We start from the raw sequence: 22,949 nt of genomic DNA, 5'->3' as shown, positions 1-22,949 counted from the left end.
ACATATGTAATCTTATAATTGGTAATAAACTCATGATGATGGATAATAACAAATTAAAGAAATAAAGAATAGTTTGACGAATACCGAGAAGGAGAGCTGTCACTGTTAATTATGCTCAGGTCGCAATATATCTACGCTAAGAAATAAAACGTATTGCTTGTATATAAAATATATGAAAAGGGCAAATCTTTAAGTTTTAAGGAAGTAATTAGAAATTCTGCATTGAAAAGACTAAATATTACATTGATGCTTTCATACTCTCATATATTATGCTACAAAAGTCTATAAAATTCTTTGATTGAAATGATAATCCTAAAAGAATTTCGATTATTTATTATGTTTTATTCTTGTTTAGAAATTTCATTTTACATACATAAATCATATCAACGGTAAATATACCTACACAAATCCCCTATCACTTATATATGATTAAAGTGAAAATACATAGAAAATCACATGTAGATATGAATATTATGATAATTTCGATTAAAAATGCATATGTATAGCTACTCGAAAATTATAATCTTATAATACATATCATATAAGTATGCACATCACGTTCTTATTGTTTATTTTTAGAAACAATTTATAACAAAATAAGAAAATGTTGTGAATTTATTATACTAATAATAATACATAATAATGAATGTACACGTATCAATGTCAATAATTATAACTCAACCGGTTAGCGTAGCAATTACAGGCTTATTTCAATCGCTCTTGCTCTTACCTCTAAGTACAAAGTATTGGATTATAATATCTAACAGTCCGATTCGAATTACGGCCGGTTTTACCTACAGTACAGCATAGTTAAAAGTCAATGTATACATAGTCTATGATATAGAAGGGAAACATATTCAGCTTGACTATAGATGTGATTTTGTAAAATTATTTTCTTTGGCATATTATTAGTATTCATGGAAGAATAATTGCAGTAACAATAACAGCATATGATACATACGGCATCATTTTGAGATCCAAGACATTTGCTATGGGATTTGCGGAATTTATTGTTATTAACGAAGTGACAGATCAAAAGCAAAACGGCAGCGGAATATTATATTTCGTTAATATTTTAATAAAGTGATTTATGAAATGATTTCCTTGCCTATTGTTTCAGTAAATCTGTCGCCGAGTCTTAACAATAAATGTCTCTACTGTCAAGACATTTACTGTCAAGACATTTACTGTCGACACATTTACTGTCAAGGCAATTACTCTTAAGACATTTAGTGTTATATTTACTGTCGAGTAAATTTACTGTTAAGGTGTTCACTGTCACGACATTTACTGTCAATATATTTGCTATGAAGACATTTAATGTCGAGACATTTATTGTCAAAACATTTACCGTTAACACCGTTTAATCTGACAAACGCTTAATTTTCGTGTAGAATTGTATTTAAACTATGTTCTCGCAAAACTATTAAGCATAATTTAATTAGTTAAACCTGTTATATTTTGAATTCATGGTGGGGGTGATTATTCCTCCTGATACAATCAGGATTTAAAATATTTATTTTGAATATAGTTTCATATTATCATTACACTTGTAATCTAAGTTTTTGATAATAATCTGATAAGAAAAAAAAATCTATTTGAAGAATAATGAAGACAAACGAGACTATTCTTTTGATTAGTCTATTCCTAATAACTTTTTTGTAACAATATTCACTCTCTGTTTTTATTCAAAAATCACATTTTTATATGAAAAGGAAGTATTTTAAAGTATTGAAAAGAAAATGAGATGACAATTTAAAATAAATTTAAGCAAGTGATAAAAAATAAATTATTCTTATTTTGAGACATGCATTATCGATTTTAAATGCTTATTCTTTTACAATATTTCAACACATACACATATTATTTATAGAAACATATACATACATATAATACATACAATAATAACAAATGTTTAAAATGTTAAGAACATTTTTATCATTGTAGGTGTTGATGACACAATTTGAATTAAAATATTTAAGCATCTTGTACATTATTGTACTAAGTACAGATGTAAGTTTGTTGTATGTAAAGAATTAGATAGAAGAATTTTCGATAAAATAAATAAATGAAATGGATTTATTTCTTTTTCGATTAAATGTCAATCTAAATACTTCATTCTTATAATAATATATTAGAATATACATAAATCTTAAATTTAAACTAAGAAACATACACATAAGAGAATTTTCTTTATTTAAAAATTTAAAATATGCATTTTATTCATGAAAATTAAAACTTACTTTGTATACGCTTATTATGTAACCAGTTGATGGCGTTTGAGATTTCTTTAAATTCCCAATTTCATTTGGGGTCACACTTAAAGGAGGACGACCTTAAAAAAGTAAGAAAATATAATTAGTATAAAATTAATTAATTTCAACTATAAATGCATTAATTACAGTCACAGCTCAAAATTATGTGCCAATTCAATAGAGGAGAAGGTGTATCTTGACGTGTGAGGAAATTAGGAATCAGATATGTTGGCGAAACAAGCAGACAATTGCTATTTTGTTGACCTAAAGTCCTTTTGCGGGTTCCGACCAAACAAGATCCGTAAGGTACTAAGAAGCGAAGTAGAAAAGAAAAGGTTGGAACTAAAGAGGGAGTGCCCGGGTTTCAGCAAGCTTTTGGAAATTTACAATCGAGAGCCATTTAAGCAGAAATATGAAATTGAAAAAAGAAAACTAAAACGATTAAATACAGTACAACATAAATAAAAAGGGTTATTGTCCTATATGTGGGCTCTTTTAAAAATTTTGTGTGTCTAGTAGATCTAAGATCATTTTAATTATTTTATATATAATGAAGCCGACATCTACTATTCCAGTTAGAACAGCAGATGTGAGTATATTTTTTTTTTTATTTTTAGGACGAAAAACATTTTTTTATGAACAACATTGAAAACGGCCACGGTATATACTTACATATTGCTGCAACTTCACAATAAAGGTCTAAAGTATGAGCGGCAGTGTATCTGAAAAAAAAAAATTGAGAGAAATAATGTTAAAAAAAAGATAACCATAAATTTATTCTAACTTAATTAAACATTTTAAAAAATAAACAAAAAAAAGTACACGTTATATAAATTCAGAACCAAATAAATGGTGTAGCAGTCACATTGAAGTAATCTCGCAGTATTTTGACCTTTTACTTAACTAACATTTGTTGAAACAGTTTTGTTTTACCCACAATTTTTTAAAGTTAATTCAATATACTTATATTTAAAATATTGTTACGAGTATATATAATAAATGATTTCATATTAACTGACCTCAATTTTGCGGAAGGACATAACAATGATAAATTCTTTTCCTTTTTATTTTTTTATCTGTTTTCTTTCCTTACTTTTTTTCTTCCTATATAGTATAGGTTTAGCGAAACATTGCATTTTATTATTTTTTTATATATTCTGTATTTTTTTTTCTTTAATCTTTGAGAACAATATTAATAATTGGAAACTACAATTGCATATTTTTTGTTTTAAATTCTATTTTCGAAAAATGGTTTTCTTTTCTAAATACACACAGAATAGATATAAAATGACTCTTTCAGGATTAAGAGAATTAAAACGAAATTTTATATACATACATACATATACTATGTAATCAGAATAGTGATTTTATATTTTATGTTAAACTTTATTAACTTTTGAAATGATTGAATATTAAATTCATTGAGTATGCGATCGTTTTTATGTTCTTTATATACTTGATTTGGTTTTTCATTTTTTGTTGTTTTCACTTTTTATAATATAAAATGTTATATTGTCTGTTTCAAATGTGTGTGAGACCACAGAATATTTCGTGTTAGATAAAGGCAAAAACAAAAAAAGTGGTAATGCAAATCAATAAATAAAAAAGATTCTTAAATGGAAAGCGAATTCATGAACAATTTCAGTTAACTGTTATACGTTTTCCATATATGTATGTATTATATGAGAGAATTAGTGAAGCGGAAATTAAAACCGATAATTTTGTAATTGTAATAAAAATTTATTGTTATTAGAGCTATGTATCTCGAATTGTATGCAGGTTTATCGGTTTTGATTAAAAAACACTAACAAATTTTTTAAACCACCTTTTTCATTAGGTAGATAATGTATGTACGTATGTACGCTCATGTAGGAAATGAAAGAAAAAAACAAAATTCATTTTCATTTTTCATTTCAATAAATTTAGTTTTTTGTTCCAGGTTCATAAAATACATACATATACATACATACATACATATTTATGTATATGTAGGTGAATAAACAAAATGTTTGTCCAGTTCAATGGTTTTAATAGAATTCACCCATAATTTATGACTTTAAAGATAAGAATTATATTTTTAAATTTGAAATTTTATCTCGGAAATATTTTTTTTTCCTGTTTAAATTTTTTATAAATACATACATACATACGTATATAAAATAGTAGATTTCAAAAAAGACCTTTTTGGTTTATGTGCTTTTTTCTAACATAAAATTTGTTATATAAAAATATAGTCAATTAAACTCATGGTTAATAAGTTAGCACATTTCGTTTTAATAATTAAATTTAAATTATAAAAATTATCTATTGAAATAATTTATATTTATGGAAAGCATACTTTATGTGATATAAATGATGGTTACAGCTATGTCATACATTCCTACTTTAATAGAAGTTCAATATAATTTATGCAGGCAGAGTGAGACTAACAAACACACTTTTTCCAAAAAATTTTGGAAATTTATTTATATTGCAAAATCTATTTTATATCATATTGTATAAAAGGAGTATATATATCATTTAGTTAAGCTGCTCATGTAGATTATAAATTACAATTTCTAGTCGTATATCGTATATTAGAAAATTAGCATTTAATTATAAGAATAAGTAAGAAAATAATGAATCCTATATTTGCTAGATGTTAGGTTAAGAGCTAATCTATGATTTATTTAATGACGAACAGTTTTCTTTATAGAACATTTTCATGGATTTAAAATTTGAAATTCTCAATTATTGTATTTCTGCAACCTTATACCATGACATAGCATGCGTTTATGAAAGGCCAAATACATTTACTTAACAGTAATAATATTTTTTATAATTAAATAAAGTATTCTATACATATATACGTACATAGTCAAGTAAATGTTTATAAATATGTATGTACATGTATATGTACATTACAATTAATTATACATAATATTATCTTTTTATTTTTTCCCATTTCAATGTAACAAAATTATTAAAGTGTAATTATTCACTTATGTTTTTCATGTGCCTATACACACATACATACATTTACACGCTTTTGTACGTATTTTATAAGAATGATACACGATATTTGATATACATATACATAGTTTAAATAATAATATTTTTCTTCATTTCAAGGCCTACTACAATAATATACAGAATAAAACCATTCCATTCGTATAAAATATTTTATTAATTTTTTTAAATTTTTGTTAGTTTAATACAAAAAAAAAAGTTAAAAGGATAATCTTTTTTCCTATTGTTCATTTACATATAATTGTATGATAATTGATTACTTTATACTTCCTCTGTTATGTTATATTATAACAAACATTATAACAAACGTTGTAGAGTAATTATGAATTTGTATAAGTGTATATACGCTCATGCAAATTTATACACACATGTATATACGTAATAATTTTCTCTAATTTAGAAGAAATATATTGAAATGTGTACGAGTATACATAACGTATATACTATGAACAAAATGAAAATGTCATTGTTATTTTAAATAAATTTTGGATCGAAATCAATGGTTTTTAAAGAAGCACATTTCCCTTCAACAACGGGTGTTGAGAAGGCGAGTACTGGTCACACTTAGTCCTCCATATTTGAACCTACAGGTGTACTCACTGGACATTGGCTCTTGATGTTCCATATGAAAAAGATGGGCGGAATGCGAGATCTGACGTCTCTGCCTAGAAGAGGGCGATGGGGCACTTATTGGTGTGAATGGGAGGCAGTAACATCCTTACCACTGGGATGTTTCGAAAGGGATCCCGATCAAAGACTTCCTGATTGAGGTAATTATTATACTGCAATTTTTTAAGGGTCTAGTTATAATACAAATGTGAGTAGGAATGGGAATCATAAAAGATACTGTAGGTCGACGCGAAAGGGGCTTAAAGATCGCGTCTTCTACACGACAAAAATAACACTTAGAAGAGGTAAAACTTTCAGAGAAGATTGAAAGTAAATAAAAATTCTAAAGAGGCTGTTTTGTTGCAGAGACCAATTTGTGTGCAAAATTTGAGCCTTCTATTTTAAAGCCTGTAAAGTTATACACAAAAACGGATGAATGAAAAGACATACAAATTAATGGACGTAATAATAAAACTTATCAGCACATTTTCTTCCAATTTTAAGTTGAAAATTATACAATATAATAGAATAAAAAGTAAAATACCCGAAAAAATATACCATTTCTGTATTTTTTTTTTTTGCTGAGTAATAAGTTTTTTCTAAAATTCTTTTCTTAATTTTAATTGTATTTCAATTATAATTTAAAAATGTATATTTTTTAATTAACTTCATAAATTCTTTTAAAATATTCATAAAATTTCATATTTGTTGACAGTATGGTGGTATGGGAGCGAAATTCTACATGTATACATTAGTCAAATTATTAGACAAAAATTAATATATTTTAATTTTGTACGTATGGATTTCAATATTATTTGCCTTATAAGGTGCATTAAAGAACATCTTGCTTTGTTGGTGAATGAAATTGGTGATTAAAATTTTTAGATTTGTCGTAAAGAACACGTCGTTTATACTCGTAAAAAAGAAAAAAACAGCCCCATAATGTGTCTACTCGTCTTTACTGAACGCTTTTATATATATGTATATTGCAAATAAAATGGTAACTTTTCTAATATTTAAATTATTTCATTTAAAAATTAATAAAATCATTTTGATATAAACACATTAATTGTTTAGATTAAAGAAATAATATTTATTTCAAAATAAATTCCTAGAAAATGGAGGGAAAAATTAAATATGTAAAAAAAAAATTAAGTTTTTTTTGCCGGAAATCACGCACCTAAACATTTTTACCTTTTAATTTTTTTATATTTTAATTTTTGCTTTTTTGTTTTTTTTTTCTTTTACTTAACATTTTGGAAGTTATTTATTAAGTTAGAAAAAATATGTTACAATTTATAAAATTATATTAATTATATAAAAAATAAACATGAAATAAAAAAATCCCATATTAAATATAAAATGATTTTAATATAGCGTGTTCAACAGGACTTATTGTATTTAAATACTCTATGTATATAGAATTGTGTGGTGCGAACAGAAAGAATAATTATTATTAAAAAAATATCATCGAATAATATTTTATTTCGATGTATTAAACTAATATTTAAATAAATAATTATATTTAATTAAAACATTTGAAAAAAATTTCATTTATTTTGAAAATTTTCGTACAAGTTTGTACAACGACAAGATCAATATCTCGACTTCACCAATAGTATAGCGATGGTTGTTCACTTTAACAAATCAAATCTAGGTGAAAATCGAATATCAAAGATAACTATTAAAACAAGGGATGAAATCAAAAAGTAAATATAAAATGTAACACTGCAAAAATGTTACTGCGGTGCTGTTGTAGCACTGCAACATTAAGTGTTGCAAAGAAGTGAGAAATGAAATGGCGAAAACAAAATGGACAATCCAACGAACGGTCGGAAATTTAACGACAGATGAATTTAACGAACTATCGGTTGAATTTCTGAATGAATAAAATATTTTCGCAGGAAAATATTACATATATTGTAATATTTAAAATAATTTTAAAAATAAATACTAAAATCTAATAAAATTATGAAGAAAAGAAAATAAAATGTTCCCATGTACATACCTACATACATTTATGCATGCAATTATTTATTGAAAGACGAAAAAAAAACGAAAATGTATAAAAACTCATTTTATCCACTTGATATTTTTAATGTTTTCCATTTTCTTTAGTTTCTTGCACACTTCACCTATAATATTTTGTCTTAAGTATTTCTGTGTTTTCTTACCGGTTAAAATTGTATGTAGAGTAGGTACTCTTTTTTTTTTATCAAATGAAATGTGCACTTATGAAATGTGTATAGCATCAAAACAAAAAAAAAAAATAAGGAAAAAAGAGAAAAAGAATAATATAAAAACAAAAACTTTCCCTACATTTTTATAAATATGCAACTATTATTTTTTGAATTTCTAAATTCCGCTCTTACTTACTCAAATTCCATGTGAATTACAGTAAGGTTTCCTCTATAAATATAAAAATGTAATTCACGTTTTTCTTTTTACTATATGTGCATTGGTGGTTTTGTTGACATTATATAGAGTGCACAATATACTATTGTAAAAGAGCAGGTTGTAATTTTGAATATTTTAAGATTTTGTACCGTAAAAATTGCATTTAATAAATTTATAAGTGTATATATACTAAATGTATTGCAAAAATCTGCACAGATATTTTTCATAATGAATTGCATGACTTTATTGAACGACTATTAATTTTTATGACATGTAGGTGCATAATATGTAAGCAAACGAATACCAGTTTATAAAATTCGAAGAACATTTTTTTTTTTGGATTAATTATAAATTCAGAAATTTTAACGCAGTAAAATAAAAGTAATGGAACTGAATATGAAGAAAAACGGTAAGCATTGGAGATGAGAAATTTTTTTTTTGTATAAAAAGCAATTAAAATATTATTTTAAAAATCTTTACTGAAAGTTTGCAGTGTGTGGAGACTACAATGTGTTTTGATACTTTCAAATTTTATTATTTTCTGGTGGGTCAAATTTATTTCTCTTAATTATTGATAATTTGAACTTAATAAACTATGTTTATAGTTAAGAAAATTGAAAAAACTAAAAAACTCGCTTTTAAAAAATATGCTTTTGTATGTTATTTATTCAAAAAATATGAATAAACATTTTAGTGGCACTAAAATACTGATTTCGACGCTCTGGAAAATTGTGCTGCTATAATCTTTACGAATGGAATTCATTCAGAAATCTATGACTTAGTTAAGCCCGTATTTCATAGGATTCTACGAGTGAATATTATATTTTTTTAAATTACAATCTTTAGATATTATACATATCTATTATACATTTTGAAGTTCCTTTTAAAATTAACATGAAATCTTTGGCCATTAAATGGACTATGACTTAAGAAATGCAAACAGACGTTCTTATAAAGAAAAAGAAAAGTTTCTAAATATTCCTGAACACATAATCTTTAAGTTTTGTATAAAATTTCATTTAAACTTTTCTTATTCTTAATGCACGTTCGCTATATACAATAATAATAATAATTATAAGAATTCTAAAATAGGAAAGAGGAAAGAAAAGAATATTAATATGTAAATTACTTTTTTCTGCCTTTTTTTTTACATACAAACTTTAATTTATTTAAAGATTGGTGCTTTCTTTTTTTAATTTTCTTTAACATGTGGCAATATTTGAAATATTAATGTGATTTTAGTTTGTTTTTTTTTGTATTCTTTTTATGGTTGTTAACAGAAAAATAAAAGAGATGCAAGGTTATTTTTATATAAAAATGTCCTTGAAAGCTTTTTCTGTAAAAAAAAAAATATTTTACTACTATACTCTCTGTTACAAAAGAAAATTTAAATCGATAATCTCACCTAATTTAAGAAATTGAAAAAAAATTTTAAACGGTAAAAATTTCTAGAAAAATGAATAAAAAACATAACAAAACTTATAAAAATAAAGTTTCACTTTTCTACTTGTCGTGTACAAAAATTTTAGTATTAGCAACTTGGATTTTTTACACAATAAGACTTTTGTCCTAAAATGTTGTAATTTAGAATGCAATAACAATTAAAAATTTTTCTATTTCAATTCCCTTTTATGTAATATAGTATAATTATATTAGAAGACTCTGACCGGTCTCGAAACAACTCCACTTAGCTAAGAGCACAAAAATGCGAATATTCAGCGCCAATAAGGCAGAAAACCTAATCAAATTTTTAATTCAAAAACAATTTTTCTTTATTATATACGCAATAATTCCAATTAAAATTAATAATGTATTTTTAAAGTAATAATTAATTACCTTAAATTTTTTGGCTCAAATTTAGTTAATGACGAAACACGTAAACCAGAATAAAAATTAGAAGGATCCGTTTGTGTTGTATTTATCACATAATAGGCTATGAAAGGAAATTCCGCTGCAATATATTAAAATAAAATAGGTAATTTTAGTTATAAATTCAAATAAATTATTTTATTTGTATATGTATGCAAATATATTATATATATGTAATTAAAATTATTAATATTAAGAATCAAAATTATTATACAAAATTTACATAATTTTATCAATTAAAGTTAATTATAAATTTTTCATAATCCCTTAAACTAAATTAAAACTAAAATTAAATATCTTATTTATTTATGATAGAAACTAATTTATGTTACATATATATTTTACCATTTCTTTCCATATTGGCTAAAAGCATTCCACCACATGCTGTATTGGCTTGTTGGACTTCATTGAGCAATTCGGCAGCAACGGCACGCTGTTTTAACAACTAAAAATAAGAAAATTAAAATGTCAAAGTAAAATTTTAAAGAATATTAAAAGAAATTATATTTCAAAGAACGTTACGAACAGATATTCCGTAAACGGATTGGTCCGAGTATATGTAAAATTATTTTGATTACAATTATTAAAATATTTGATTAGTTCATTAACTTATTAGATTCTAACAAAATGCCGTTGTCATACTAAAAATTATTTATTAAAATGTATTACAATACATTAAAGTACATAGAAAAAGCAGAATAAAACAAGAACAATGTGTAAATAAAGAGATTTGATTCACTTTATATATCAATGAATATTAAATTTATTGATTACGATGGTTTACCCGAAGTAGAGTAACGAAATGGATCAAGAATAATTAAAAAATCAGGATTTTATCAGGATATTTTATTTACCTTGTGTCATCGGAGTCAAGGATTCTCTTAGTTTGAAAAACATTTGAGTTTATATTAAAAAATTTTAAAATGTTTGTCAACTATTTTTCTATTAATGGTTTTTACTATTAATTTTTTTTACTGATGACAGGTCGGAAGTAATGCGCAAACGTGGTTCAGGTATAATGAATAGCAACAGCGAGAGGCTGATTGCGACATATCAGAATTTACATCTAAACTTCACAAAAAAATAAAAAATCTGGCGATTGCTCGTGAAGAAGATATGCAAAACATATTCAGTTAAGTAGGGAGAAGAGGTCTGAAGCGCTACCATAGGAGAAAGGAATGAGTGGATCTCAGATACATGAAAAAAAAAAATTAAAAAAAGAAAATAACTGAAAGAAAAACTATTGGTATAACCACAGTATTATAGTAGAAACTACTTTAACAAAATAGCTATAGAAGCACAAAAAGCAATGGAACGCAAAAATATCTGCGCTATCTACAATAAAGTAAGAATACTCTCAAATAAGGCCAAGAATCGGAAGCAATTATCTAAAAATAATCTGCTAAAAATAAACTCCAATACAACAGTAGATATCAATAAAATCTGGCAAACAATACAAATATCGTGTTGCTGGAAGAAGGAGTATAGTAATAAAGCAACCAACAAAGGGAAACTTACGAAACGGAACTGGCGAGGTATAACAATACTGAACGCTGCTGTAAAGGTACTTGCGCTTATACTATATTCAAGAATTAAGATTAAAAAAGAAAAAGACATTAGAAAAGAAAAGGCAAGATTCAGGAGGGCCGCGGACGTGTCGACTAGTTTAACACACTTCATATAGTCGCAGAATAGTCAGTCAAATAAAATTTACCACTGTATATCACTTTGGTGGATTTCTAAATAAACTTCGATACGATCACCCGAGGAAAGAAATTAAAATTTCAAGGACAACATGTCTATGAAGCGAAAACCTGGAATCAAACCATTATTAATTGTTTTTTTTTTTTTTTGATGCGACTACTCATACCACATGCTTTTATTAGAATTTAATACAATTAAAACTTTGTTTATTTTTTTAAAAGTTTCCGTGTCATTTATGTTAATATTTTACCATTATGTAATAATGAAAAAAGAAAAGAAACAAAAATCATATTACCATTTACAAATTGTTATCCTTGAATATTTTAATTGAGTTTTTAATATGTGTTTTTATTTTTAATATGTACGTACATATATAGAAGATAATATTGTATTTCTAAAATATTATTGTAAACACAATTTGTTTTTTAAATTGTTCTAATGATAATTTGTGCATTTCATTTACAAAAAAAAACAGAAAAATCATATTAAAAGGTTTTAACTGAAAAATATGTTCAAAATTAAATATTCATATTTTGTATCCGCATTGTAATTATGTAGAATGAGAACTTTTTGTTTTTACAAATTTACAAAAATTCAAAAAGTTTTTACTTAAAAATGTTAATAAATAAGTGTAATTATTACATAAATAATGTCCGTACAGGATTATATATACATTTTGCCAATTAAATTTTATAGCTCTTAAATTTGTAGTACATTAAGTAACTAAATTTTGGGATCTTTTTTTTGTACATTATGTAAATAATTAATTATAGTAAACCAATTATTTAAAAATATTATATTGAAATCGAAATGCGTATGGGAAACACACTATGTATTCAAAAAAAAGCATATTTGAAAATTTTTTATCTGTGGTATAATACCAAATACCACGGGTAAAAAAATATAATTACAATTAATATGCCTTCAAATTTAAGTATTTAATTAATTTTTTATTAAATAATTACCGGATGAGCTAAAGGTGATTCTAAAACTGGATCTATTGGTTCCAGTGGACTCATTAAATGGACTAATACACATACTTTTGGATCTGATACTTCCAGTACACTTAATGGACTATTTGACACAGCACCATCAGCTGATGGCGGAGGTAACTAAAATAAAAAATTAAAAAAAAAAAATTAATTTTTATTTATTCCAATAAAATATCAAAAATATTGAAAAGAAATCTGGCTCTGAATTATATATCCAGATTTATAATTACCGGTATACCTGCTGGCAAAAATCTATCTAAACTATGAACTGGTATTATAAAACAATCACGATCTAATGTAGCTAATGATATCGGTTCGGTACGAGCAGATCCTGCACCACCAAAACTTACTATAAAAATATAAATGAGATGAAGAATTAAAAAAAATATACATTAAAAAAATAAATTGAGGTTAGATTCACTGTTAAATTTGAATTTTCCTTAAATTAAATAAAAAAAAAAACTGTTTCAAATTTTAAATAAAAACTAAAATGAAAAATAATCAAGTAAACATTAAAAAAAGACACTTATCAGAATTATCAAAAAAAAAACTATTTAGCGCGATGTTAAAATTCGAAAATAATAGAAGTGTGCTCGGAAGTCACTTTCAGAATCTTTCATTTTGTACAATAAAAGTTCCTGTTTTTTATGATGACTCTAATAAATGCTTTAGTAACGCTGCTTCGTTGATAAGAATATTGGGAATGGAATAATATATCCTCTTTTCATTTTTTTTATTAAATGTTAATAAACTTTTATTGTTTTCCGAATAATCTTCTGTTATTTTCGAAATTTTTCAATTTTAATTTATCTAGATCTTAATAAGTTTTTTTTTGCTTACTAAAATTAATTATACCTATTAAAATATTTAAGATTTTCTATAAAAAAGCTTACTGATTATAATCGTTTGGGTATTTTTAGAATAGTCAAATTATTTATACAAACTTCATTTCTAAGTCAGGTAAATTGAAATAGCTGACAAGTTTGAATTCTATGGTATGACAAATTGAAATAGCTGCTCAAATGTCAAATTTAAATAAAATTTTAAAATTTTAACTATTTACATAGCTTCGGAAGTCAGGTATATTTGCAAAATTTTTAATGACAGAATATAAATTACTTGAACAACAGTGCATTATTATTAAAATAAACAACTAGCAAAATCGAATTAGAAAATTTTTTTTGCTTGCACCTAAATGCAAACAAAGCTCCATAGAAAAATTTTGCACCTTATGGGAACAAAAGGTTAATATTGTAATTATTTTACAGAATTCAATTCATAAACGTTTCAAATACTTCACTATAACTTTTTTACAGAAAATCTAAACATAAAAAAAATTACCATGTTAAAATAAAACCATAATTTAAAGTATAAAGAGCTTAAATTTTGGTTTTATTCATAAAGCTAAAAAAATTTATTTACAAAAATTTCGTCTTATTTATTATCAAATGTCTGTCGTCTATATTTATTTTTTTCTAAAAATAAAATATTCAAAAATTATTTCATAATTTTTAAAATTAAAACAAAAAAAATTCAAAAATTAAATTTATAACTTTTTTTTTCAAAAATTGCCCCTATTGTCTGTGCAAGGTGCATAATGTACTCATGAATTAAGTATATAAATTGGTTTGTTAAAAAAAAATGAATAATTAAACATTTCATAAATTTCTAAAGTATTGGATTTGAAATTTATTTATGTAGGTACATATGTATGTATGTGTAAATGAAATACAAAATAACATGAAAAGTTAAATGGAGGTCGTCAGATGCATTTTTTTATTTTGAATTTCTGTTAGACCATAAGTATATAGGTACAATAAAATGTTAGTTACTATTAATTAGTTTGTATTAATGAATGTGTCCTTATACTTCAGAGTCCCCGCATAACGTTTCAAATTTCAAAATTGTAAAAATATTTGAAATACTACATAATTCACAAATTACTATTCTGAATTACATATTAATGCCGCATAACTGTATTTTGTAGTCAGGAATCTCTGATTTAAGAATTGCAAAAATGTTGTATTACAACACAATTAAGCTATTATTAATAAAATACTGAATTGTGTATAAATACCTACATTTCGTGCACTTCGGCTCCAGAATACGATTGTTATTTTGTTTTTTTAATTAATTATAAACGTAGATAAATAATATTTAACCAAAAATTAAGCCATTTACATAAGCCATTCACAAAAGCGATTTATTTAAACCACCCAATCAAATATTACATTAAAAAATTATAATATTATACTATTATCTCAAAATTACAGTAATACTGCAATGCAACACAATTTTATAGCAATATTATAACTCACTAGCTGAAATTTGTATATTACTGCAATTTTGAACATAAAAATATAAATATTACACAAAAAAATTAAAAGAAAAATTATAAAAACCAAAAGAAAAGAGAGAAAAATATAAAAAAATTAAATTATTTTTATAGCAATTTAAATAATATTAAAAAACTAAAACATTAAAAGCAGTTTTTATAATAATTGTATCATAGAAATATATTCGTACATTTAGCAAAATATATAAAATAATAATTAATTATTTGAATTCTAAAAACTTAAAATTTACTTTTTATACAATAATGAATAGGTTGCATTATCAATAAGAATTTCTAGAAATTACTCAAAAATCTTGAAGTTCTATGGATATACATACTGAACGGAATTTTATTTTTACACAAGACAGAAATAATATTGACCGAGCGTTTGTTACTAGCAAACGCAATCCATTAAATATTTAAATTTATCACAATGACAGTGATGTGCTGGTCTAATTGGTAACAAATATTATAGAAAACTATAAGATAAAAAACAGAAAGTTTATGTGAAATCCAATAACGCTCGAAAGCCTTAATTCAGAGTAAAAGTAATGATGTACAAAGCAACATAGTTTAACCAGACACTTATTCCAAAGAACAAAATTCTCTGAGCTATTTATATATTCGATATCGTATTCTAATTTATAATCTAAAAGTATTCATCCGTTTGTCTATTCATTTTTGAAAGCTTTTTTGAAAACAATAAAAGTTAAATGCTCCACGTTTTGTTTTCATAATTTTGTATTTGTTTTCGCTGTACATACTCGTAGAATAGTAATTGCGAATGACCTTTTTTATTTGCAAAAAACCCGGAAGTAAAATACATATATGTAAATATTTAATACCTACATGTTAAATTTATAGGAAATTCTGGTAATGCAAAAAAAGAAAAAAAATTTACATTTAATTAAATTTTGGTCCTTACACAATCATTTTTGTATTCAAAAAATATTAAAATGTTGAAAACCTACTTACTCACATATATTCAGTAGTTATTTTTTCTTTCCTTTAGCTGCCAGAAACTTAACCATAAATATTAGCACTCGTTATTTTGTAAAACTTTATGTCCAGTCATAAAATGAATGAAGTGGAAACAATTTAAAATTAAATTCAGAAACTGGGAACCGAAATTGTATACTAAGATGTTAACGAAAAACCAATAAGCATAAAATGCACTTAATTTGTTTTCACAATTCTACAAAAATACATAAGAATAACTCAAAAGTTTTTCCATTCTACCTGGCTTCAATGAAGCAAATCAGTAATATTAGGAAATATTCTTAGTATTTATATGTATTTGGTAGAGAGGGATACGTATGCATTTAACTACTAAGTCGTTACTTTTTTCTACGTGAAAACCCCTAATTATATTTCAATATTGTTATATATTACATGCCAGTATGTATAAGTCGTCACATTTGTTTGTAAAACCATTTCTTGTTTAACAATGCCTACTGTAGACAGATTTGGTGAACTTTAATTGTTATTTTTTTGACATGAAGGTTCAATTTTCCCTATCATGGATGTATTTTTAAGAATTGTTGGTTATTACGAATATTAATAGAAAACGATTAGAGTATAAATTATAAACGTTCATTGAATTTAAATTTGTTTTAGCTATAAAAATCTGCAACTCAGGAATTAGATATTATATAACAAAAAGAAATTGACTTTCGTTAGAACACTGTTTGCGTTTTCAAATATACATATACATAAGTATGTACGTTACATACTTGGGCCTATATTAGGTGCATATGTAGGTAGTTTTACGTTAAATTATCTTTGGAGAAATGAAATGTAACTAAATGCATTGTATGATATAAAACAAATTATTTATATAATGGAAAAAATCAAATGAAGCTTAAATAAGTAAAAGTTGTTTGAGGAATACTCACTCACTCAATTAAAAGGATTTTTTGAAAATCCATCTTCAATTCATCGTCTATTGGCACTAACAAACCATAAAGTTACCTTAAGTTTGTTATTATGTTATTAATTTCAATATTTTCCGCTCTCAGCTCATAAATTTCATAATTAAAATAAATAAATCAAAAAATAATATAAACCAAGCTTTTCATAGAAGAAAACTTAAAGTAGTGCTTTAAAGTCTACTTAAAATTTAAAGTACAATATAATTGACAAGCCGTTTGGTTAAACAGAGTTGACGTCTCAAATTTTCACTTTGCAATGTCGGTAAATTTCAATTTCTTTTTAAAAATATAACTAAAGCTGTGAACGACACCGGCGGACGATTTTCGTTGTTAGCCCAGACATAACATATTTGCATATAGTGCATCGCACACATGGAAAAAATATTGCAAAATAAGCTCCAAGAATAAAAGAGAAATTTATCCTATTTTCTGCCGGCGGTTAAATTCGCGGCGGTTATATTCTATACGAATCTGACATTAAGCCGAAATATCGCTCTTGTTCTGTTTTCAACTTAAAATAGAATTTGGATTTGGTTACATGAATTTTTTAAATCAATTATCATTTTTGCTTATTTAAATATTGAAAAGTATAAAGTTTTATAAAATAATACAAAAATTAAATGAACTATAAATTGAAAATTATTTTCTTTTATATAAAAGATACCAATATCTGTATGTTATAACTTTTTTATATTAATTATACAGCATTAAAAAATAGATTAACAATTTTATTAAGCCATAAAAATAAGCTATTAAACAAGAAAAAATGAAAAAATAGTGAAAATTATATTTTTTATGTATTTATGTAAAATTAAAAATTAAATAAGATTTGTATGTCTAGCTTTCTATGCTTTATACTTATGATTTTTTTTTCTAATTTACAATGTGTATATATGTATTTAAAACAAAAATTTCAAATTTTTATTTTAAATGTTTTATTTTTAATCTTGTTTTTTAAATAAATGAACGGTATGATAATTTTTTATTTTCCATTTTATAATACAATATGGTAACACTATAGTGCATAAAATATATAATGTTCACAAAATTGGGTAATTAGAAAAATTTGTCAAAACATGATTTTAAATTATTTCAAGTGGAAATGATGGATTCAAATAACATTAATTAATTTAACAATTAAAAATAAAATATTACTTGGAAAAGAAGATTAACGAAATTGTGCGTAAATTTCGAATTTTTTTAAAACTAAATTAAATTTAACCATTTTATTTAAAATTTTATGAATTTTCTATGATGAAGTTAAAGAATAAACACGTTAAAGCTATAAACATAATCAAAATTCAAAGATAAGACGCACTTCAATATTTGACAATTGAAAAAAAATTTTGCTTCAATGTAATTAAATGAGGGTGCAAGGAATACAGTTGTAACTTCAAAGCAGCTGATTAAAATAATTTTATTTTCTAGTTTTAAATCTCCTGATTTCAAAACATATGACATTTGAAAGCAAATTCAATTAATCTTCTTATACAGAAATTTGAATTAATGCTTTCCACCTTGATTATTCGATACTAGACGTATAATCAAGGTGAAAATATTTTACTGTTGCCAAATTTTCAACTGTATCAATTCAATATCAAGATGTTATTAGTTTGTTCGGAATTTCCAATTCATATGACATTTTTGTTTAACTTTCTTTATATGAATGTTTTTGATAAAATCGTACTACTTAAATGTTAAATGATAATCAAAATTTTAAAACGCAATATGTTTATATTTTGAAGTTCTTGAAGCACTTCCGAAAACGCTTTAAATTAAAAGCGTTCAGTGAAAAAGTCCATATAATATTACAACATTTATGGATTTTAGTGTTTACATTTGACATGAAACCAAATTATTGCACTGATTGACTAAGTTGAGTTTACGCGTTGCAGTTCTATGTTAGAACTTTAGTCATAGTCCGTTTTTCTTGCTTTACTGCAAATGAAGTCTGTATTAGTTTGTAGTTCTACAAAAGTTCTGGAATTGTTTTTTCATTTTCACTTTGACTACATTTGCTTGTTTGTTTTGTAATTTTTTAAGTTTTGATGTTAATTGTAAGTAGGGGTTTTATTGACAGAACCACTTTTGCTAATTTATTGGTTTGTAGTCCTTAATAAATAGTAACTGAATTGGCAAGGGCTGTGAGCATTAATTCAACTTATGTTGATTGGTTGAAGTGAAAATAATACATATTGAGTGATTAATAATTCATTATGTGATACATAAAAAATAAAATTTACGTTTGAAACAAATATTGCATGCACACGAGAAACAAAAAAAAATTAAATGATAAAATCACAAAAAATAAAATTCATTTTCCTGTCATATTACGTTATTTACAAAGTTCTGATTTGACAACGAGATGACATGTGAGCTTTAATTACAAATTATGAATGTCAAAACAAAATGTCAAATTTTAATTAAAGAAAAAACAAAAAAGTAATATTAGCCAAAAATTTAAAGTTAAATTAAATACATTTTTTTTTTAAATTAAAATAAAAATTTAGAAATGAAAAAAAAGGAATCAAATTAAAAAAAGAATTAGAAAAGTTTTTTTTGTCAACTTTCAAAACTGCAAATCAAACCTTGCCTGGCAGCGGTAGGCGTATGCGCATCATTCCTAGCTGTCCATTTTAAGTATGATACTGATGGTCTACGATCGACTAAAGGTTGGGGTGCATCCACATCACAGGAAGATGAGGTTAGGGTGTATGTAGCACCCGTTAATACGGGGCCACATCGCTCTGTAAATTTGTCTATTTCAATTCTAATATAGTACATGTAATAGTAAATTCTATTTGACATAGAAAACTAGACATATTTTATACCACATTATTATTATACTAAAGAAATTATTTTTTAAAAACGCACATTATATTCGAATATTTATTTATTTTTTTTATATTTTATATTATTTTACACATGTGCATATTATATTTAAATGGAGATAACTAATAAATAGATATATGTTATAATTTTGATTATAATTACGAATTTATTTAAGAGAAAAATACATTTATATCAATTCTGACAGTTTAAATTGTAATAAATTTTTTAATTCAATTTTATAGGTAAAAATGTTTCACTAAAATGTCATATAATAAAAATCGATATTTTTGCACTAATAATGTAAAGATCTACAAAAATTTTGAAATAACTGTATAAAATAAAATGTAATTATAAAACTATAATTCTTATTAAATTAATAAATAGATGAAATAATAGATCTGAAGGAAAAAGAATCAGATTATGTAGCAAATTGTATAAATAACTAAAATGTTAGATAATTATTTAAGTTTACTTATTTTGAAAGCTAATTAAAATAATGTGTATTATAGCAAATTATTATTAATCTATAATTATATTATAATTAAAATGACAGATTAGTAAAAATTTAAATATTTACTTTAATATAAGGCATTCAATCAATATTATATAAAAATTACTACAGTTAATTATTAAATATAAGACTTATTGCGCATTAAACAGTAATTGAGGTCGAACCTAAATGTATGATTTTGAAAACTTTGACACAGGCACTACGCGTCCATTTAGCTCGTTTACTAAATATACATACGTACAACAGCATTAAGTAAAAAAAATTTTAGTACTTCAGATTGAATATCGAGTGGCCCATCTCTAGTTATTTTCTGTATCAAAGCAAAGATCGCTAAATATCTAAATACCGGAGTAAAGTATCAATAATTATTCATTGTAACATCCCTACTTAATTTTAAGAATTTAAAAAAGAACGGCAGGAATTTAATGACGCGCATAACAGTTCATATCTTATTTGATAAATTAAACCAGTTTGGCTTTTGATTAATTTAATTTGAAAAGAAAAAGGAAAAAGGGAGAGTTTTAAAGTGCAATTAATTAAATTTCCAACGTACGAAGAGGACATCGAGACAAGTGGTTTTTTAAAATAAATTCTAATTTTGAAGGTCAACAACTCATCGAAATATTTCGGGTAGATGAAAGTCTCAAAGTTAATACAGAAACAAATATATGGACATATTGTACATGTGTATGACATATTTTATCAAATTTTGCATGAATTCAGAAATGAAATCTAAAATTTATTACAAATTCAGTAATTCAAGGAGAAACAGTGGATAAAACTTTAGAGTCTATTGCTAAAATTGTACTGGATATCAAAAATTAGCATATTGTTAAGTTTTAATATAAATATGTAAGTATATTAACATTTTATGTATGTATTATGTGTACATAAACACTGCACTTACAATAGAATATTATATTTTAGTACAGTTAAAAATTATTATGATGAAGTATGGAAAACTGCAAATGCATTTACATTTTAAACTGCAAAAATCGCATGTTCAACTTATACATAATGAAAATTTATAGATATAACATACTATATACGTTATATCTTATATACTTTATAGGCATAAAATTTAAATGGATAATAATTTTATTAATAACGAGAATATTTATTGTCTATGGTTATATGATAATTAATTAATGTTAGTAGAAATTGTTAGGACTATGTGTCTTATGGTAGTGCTTTTAAAATTTCCTTCGTATTTTATTAATTTTTTTATTCAAATTATATATTTTTATTAAAAGTTTTAATAGATAGTTAGACTAGAATTTATTATCAAAATTATTAAAGCAAATCTGTATCCTACTTAAATTGAAATTTCTTTAAAAGTCGATTCGTTTGCATCTACTTTTCTACTTCCTAAAATTTTTCAAATAAATTATATAAAAAATTAATTTACTTTCTGAATCATAATTATTATTTTATTAAAATTTTTGCTTTAAATTCAACAATTTAAAATTTTTCTAAAACAATACTTATTTCTTCAATCAGATTATAGACCTTGATTTTAAATCAAATTCAAAATTATATTTTATCATAAAGCTCGATTTTCATTCCTAAACAAAAAAATACACATTCAATATCTTGCTTGTTTTTTTTATATTTATTAGTAATTTAATTTTATATCAATTTACTATTTATATTATGGTATAAAATTGTCCTTTTAACCTTTCATTTGCAATTGAATTTATGTAGTTTTGTAATTTTTGGATGGGGAAGCACTATATTTATGACGAAACCAATAATAATTTTAAAATATAATAAGTTCTTTGAACATGAACGAAGTATACTATATGTTAAAAAAATTTCCTACATAGGTATACATAGGTACATACATATTTATGTATATTTTAAAAATTACTTATATGTTTGTCTATAAAGGCCAAAAAAAGTTTTGGTCTTTTTCTTATTTAATTTCGTGTTAATTTTTCGTTGACTTTTATTTAGTACACTATCATACATATTTATTATTAAGATGTTATTAATTTCAATTGTCCTTATTTATACCTTCATCAGCAGTACCAGGTTGACCACGAGCTGGATGAAAGAATAAATGTGTTCTATAATGTAAATCTTCGGTATTTTGAAATCCACCCATATCTCTGGAACGTTTACCTTGTGATCTACTTGCTTTACTTTGTAATTTACCGCCACCACCAGTTGATTTTCCGCTACTCTCGCGGAAATTCTTCCGGAACATTAAATTCATTTTGATGCTTGTTCCGGAGGTGGTGGAGGTTGTTTTACTACTTTTGAAATTAATTTTGAATTATTTTTTTGTTACAATTTTGTCAAAAATAAATATTTTTTTTTTTTTTTTGGAATTATTTTTAATTTTTTATAAGTGGGGTATAGTTATTATGGTTTTTGATTTTTTTTTTCCAATATTGTTATTGACTTGAATTTTATTATACATTTATGTATGTATTTATATGATTGTTAATTACATTTGACAATTAATTTGATTTATTTCATTCTGAGGTTTATGTGTAAATA

At 24.4% G+C, this 22,949-nt stretch overlaps 1 protein-coding gene across 7 annotated transcripts in view; it reads right to left on the bottom strand.

Moving 5' to 3' along the window:
- LOC129619338 (uncharacterized) overlaps nt 1-22,949 on the bottom strand; it is a 63,724-nt gene that overhangs the window by 1,108 nt on the left and 39,667 nt on the right. For 2 of the 7 annotated variants that reach the window (XM_055534585.1, XM_055534582.1), the window contains 7 exons: nt 19,690-19,860; nt 13,066-13,184; nt 12,809-12,955; nt 10,485-10,584; nt 10,107-10,221; nt 2,928-2,977; nt 2,244-2,335 (listed from right to left, as the gene is read on the bottom strand). In XM_055534585.1, the coding sequence (XP_055390560.1) occupies nt 2,244-2,335; nt 2,928-2,977; nt 10,107-10,221; nt 10,485-10,584; nt 12,809-12,955; nt 13,066-13,184; nt 19,690-19,860 (794 nt within the window). Of the gene's footprint in view, nt 1-2,243; nt 2,336-2,927; nt 2,978-10,106; nt 10,222-10,484; nt 10,585-12,808; nt 12,956-13,065; nt 13,185-19,689; nt 19,861-22,460; nt 22,834-22,949 lie in introns of those variants that run through there. The other 5 variants (XM_055534580.1, XM_055534581.1, XM_055534584.1 and 2 more) reach the window with 5 other exon arrangements.

This window comes from Condylostylus longicornis, unplaced genomic scaffold (assembly GCF_029603195.1).
Source record: "Condylostylus longicornis isolate FDR11 unplaced genomic scaffold, ASM2960319v2 ptg000011l, whole genome shotgun sequence".
Lineage (NCBI taxonomy): Eukaryota > Metazoa > Arthropoda > Insecta > Diptera > Dolichopodidae > Condylostylus > Condylostylus longicornis.
This window is presented reverse-complemented; position numbering and strand designations above follow the sequence as displayed.